Here is a 3,896-nt window from a genome sequence, read left to right as displayed (position 1 = left end):
CATCTCTGATCAGTCTTCTCCTTGTATGAGCTGAAAGTTTAGAGGAACTGTGTTACGGATACCATTATCCTGTGTGTGTGTGTATCCTGTGTGTGTTTCTTTTCTCTCTGTCTCCCCTCACAGGTGAACATCATCACTCCCCAATCAGTCAACAATCAATCATCAATCAGACACACCTCCTCCTGTTTCCTACCCTATCACAGTTCCTTCCCCATGGTTTAAAAACCCCATCATTTGTTTGTTCAAGAGCTCAATCTCTTTGTAATGCCATGTTGGTAGATCTCTGTTCTTTATAGATTTCAGTAGCTCAATCTCTTTGTAAATCCCATGTTGGTAGATCTCTGTTCTTTGTAGATTTCAGGCTCTCAACATCTTTGTAATTGCCATGTTTGTAGATCTCTGTGTTTCACTCGCTCTCTGTGTATTAATTAACCTCTCTTTTGTTTGAGCACCTCCATAGCACTTTGTCATCACCTGTGAGTATTGTTTTGGTTATGGTGTTTGTTGCTGGTGGGAAAAGGGGAAAACCAAGACAAGTCGCCCATGGGCATACACTACCCGTAGGTAAACTTTGTTAAAAACACTAGTTAGAACTGGGCGGACCACCCATTGTATTTTTGGTTAGTTAGTTAGCTGTTGTTAAAGTAGGCTAGTCTAGCTTAGGGGTGTTTTTGCATATTTGTTTCTTTCCTTGGGTCCAGCTCAGCCCCTTTTCCTGCTCCCCCCATTACCGTGTGTTTATAAATAAACCCTGAGTTTGACGGTATTATTTCAGTTGTCGTGGTTATTTCGTTCACTTTTACTTTGTCACTATTATAATTTACATGAGTTATGTTACGGGTCTCATTACCATCCCCCCTAGACTGTCGGGCCAAAAGGGATTCGTAACAAACGGCCAGGTCTTGGTAGATTTGCAGGGGGCCGAATACTTTCGCAAGGCACTGTATGAGATGAGTAATGTAGGGTATGTAAACATATAAAAGTGGCATTGTTTAAAGTGGCTAGTGATACATGTATTACATAAAGATGGCAAGATGCAGTCGATGGTATCCTTTGATGTTTCACTGTTGTTTTTGGTGATAGTGTGATAGTGATGGCGTTAGGCTACCATAGGTTGTGTAAGCAGTGTGTTAGTTGTGGCTGGTAACGTTAGTGTGGGTGCTGTCTCTGTGTTTTTCTTTATTTTTTTGTTTGGTACAATGTTTTGGAAGATTTTTTTTCCCCCACTGAAGGCCCAATAGCCACAGTTTACCGCTGGTATTATGCTCTTGTGTTGAGTGTACACGCTGACTACTTCCTAGTGACCTCTTGCCAGGTCCCCCCTGCCAATGAGGTTTCTAACCTCAAGGGTATTTTCCTGGTTAAATATAATAAAATAAGAACTACTAGCTGATTTCCATACAGAAGCATTGAGAAGTCACAGTGGTGGGTGATGTCAGCCATTTCCAGTGCCCTGCCCTGCTTTCCCCTCATCTCTAATAGTCTTCCTGTACATTGATTTCTTCGCTCTCTCTCTCTTCTGGTCAGTTATAAAGGCTTTCAGACATTCAGATCAACAAACACTACCCTGTGGATCTGGGGAAGAGGTTTCTCTAACCACGACATGCATCTTCACATGAATTCTGAAGGTTCAACTCAATACTTGGGAGACTGGAGGAAATATCTCTAGGGACAGCAAGGCAAGCCCCTAGCCCAGGCAGGAAGCATCATCAGTACTAATTTAATACCAGCCATGGCAGATGCTGTGAGGGCTAGCATGAATAGGAGTCAGAAGGGTCTGTTGAGGAGGTGGAGAAACCATAGGGGGGGGTTGTTTTCTGGAGTTTATCTGCAGTGCATTCAGCTGGCCACACTGGGCTTGCGGTCCACAAACATCCACACCCAAAGCTTTTTATACATGTTTTTTCTCTCTTTTGGAATGGTCTCTAAGATCACTGAGATACTGTTACCACCGCAGGGATAACATCAAAGCTGCAAGTTCCTCAGCATCTCAAAGGTAGGTCTTTATCTGATCTCTTTAGATTTTGGCCTTGAGTTGTATTTTCTCAAGACTTGCCAAGAGCAAATACATTCTAAAAGTTGGTAATATGCTCTGTGCTCGATTTATGGCTTGGAAAGCAAGACGCAAACTTGAATTTGCAATCTGTTGTATAGAATTATATCGCCCCTTTATCATGACATTGAAGTATTAAATGAAAGTGATATGATACACTGATGCGTATCACTGAGGTGATACGATATTGGCTTCATGTTGAACTCACAGAGGAGAGATCCAAGATAAAATAGGGTGCGTCCAAGAAGCACAAGAGGCAATTTCCTCTTAATGGATGTATTCTAATGCACTAGTGCCGTTCACATTTTTATTAGATTTTTTTTTACATTCCTTTTATTTGAAACAACAAGGAATTTAACGTGAAATGCAGACTTCGAAAATATGACACCAGTATACATATTATTGTTAAGAGTAGAAGCTATTCCAACCTGGATCCCTTATCCTTTAGGTAATAATTATTTCCACTCTAAATTCCAGCATCAGGTGAAAATAGACAGAAAGAGATAGGGATGTATGGGTCATTGTTGAACCTTCACCTTCTTCCACTGACTCCCAGGTGAGGAAGGGTAAGGCTAAAGGCTATGCCTGGACTACCAGAGAACATCCCCCTTGGGGAGTGCACCCTACACTCCCAGTCCCAGGAGCAGCTCACTCCCCAGACAGAAAGCACCGTGTTCAGCCTGTCCCGCAGCGAGTCCCTCTGGACCAACGAGTCGGCCCGCAGCACATGTGAGATCTACTGGTTCCCATTCCACCTCATGTCCACCGGGGGCAGCATCTTTGCCTGCGGCTTCATCCTGAGTGGCCTGTATTTTGCTGGCTACTGCAGGAAGGCCACCAACATCCTGGGCCCGGCCTTGGTATCCATTGGCCTGATGGTGCTGGTGGTGGGCGTGGTGCTGATCCCCATCACCAAGGAGAACAGGAAGCAGCCCACCATGAAGAAGCCCTTCAGCTACTACAGGCAACCAGTCTTTAAATTATGAAGTGGGCCGGGCGGGGTATCCCTGTCTTGTATGCTGTGATCCTGGAGAGTCCTCAGGCTCAAAGTCTGGTTATCAGACCATTTAGTTTCCCAAAAGCACAATGGAGGATTTGATACTTCCCTGCTGAGCATGGCTACACGTTCACATGATGAATGTTTGCTCTAAAGACAATTAACTTGTAGGGGAACATGAACCCTTCTACTTTCTTCCACCACTACGGATGTATACAGTATTTTAATATCTGCATGACAAAGTATACATTATAACCAAGTTACAGGTGGTTCTTTGGCATTTGTTCTTAAGCATTTGAAAGTACTAGAAAATGACCATGCTGCCAAATAACACAATTATCAATGTAGTCCACTGCTTATATGCATAATTATTAGAATGAGTGACAAGCAAATTGAGAAGAAAGGTGTGTGCGTGCATGTACATTGATGAGAGCAGAATTGAGTATTGACAGCATGCCTTTGTGGTAGGCTACTGATTCATGAATAATTCAATAAACAACACGTGCTTATTTTGGTTGGCCTAGTGGTTAGAGTGTTGGACTAGTAACCGAAAGGTTGTAAGATCGAATCCCTGAGCTGACAAGGTCAAAATCTGTCGTTCTGCCCCTGAACAAGGCAGTTAACCCACTGTTCCTAGGCTGTCATTGAAAATAAGAATTTGTTCTTAACTGACTTGCCGAGTTAAATAAAGGTAAAATAACATTTGGTGATGGATGCATTTTCTTTTCAGCTGCAGGCTATACTCATCACATCCACAGCCATTACAGACTTCCAGTGATGTGTGTGTGTTAGATGTCATCTCTGTGATGGCAGTGTGACACTTGACTGGCCCAACAAATGTAATGT

General features: G+C 43.0%; 1 protein-coding gene across 1 annotated transcript; it reads left to right on the top strand.

Annotated features, from left to right (window-relative positions):
- The first annotated feature begins 1,966 nt into the window (after window positions 1-1,966).
- LOC139424013 (phosphoinositide-interacting protein-like) lies at window positions 1,967-3,055 on the top strand. Its single transcript, XM_071175693.1, has 2 exons — window positions 1,967-1,996; window positions 2,610-3,055. Exon 2 carries the CDS (start codon window positions 2,635-2,637, stop codon window positions 3,037-3,039), a length of 405 nt encoding a protein of 134 aa, XP_071031794.1. The 5' UTR covers window positions 1,967-1,996; window positions 2,610-2,634; the 3' UTR covers window positions 3,040-3,055.
- The last annotated feature ends 841 nt before the right edge of the window (window positions 3,056-3,896 follow it).

The sequence above is a fragment of the Oncorhynchus clarkii genome, chromosome 13 (genome assembly GCF_045791955.1).
Source record: "Oncorhynchus clarkii lewisi isolate Uvic-CL-2024 chromosome 13, UVic_Ocla_1.0, whole genome shotgun sequence".
NCBI lineage: Eukaryota > Metazoa > Chordata > Actinopteri > Salmoniformes > Salmonidae > Oncorhynchus > Oncorhynchus clarkii.
Note: the sequence above shows the minus strand (reverse complement) of the source record. Positions and strands in the feature narration are given on the sequence as shown.

Bases quoted from the DNA above. Each gene is read 5' to 3' on its own strand.
- LOC139424013 (XM_071175693.1), top strand. From the start codon at position 2,635: ATGCCTGGACTACCAGAGAACATCCCCCTTGGGGAGTGCACCCTACAC.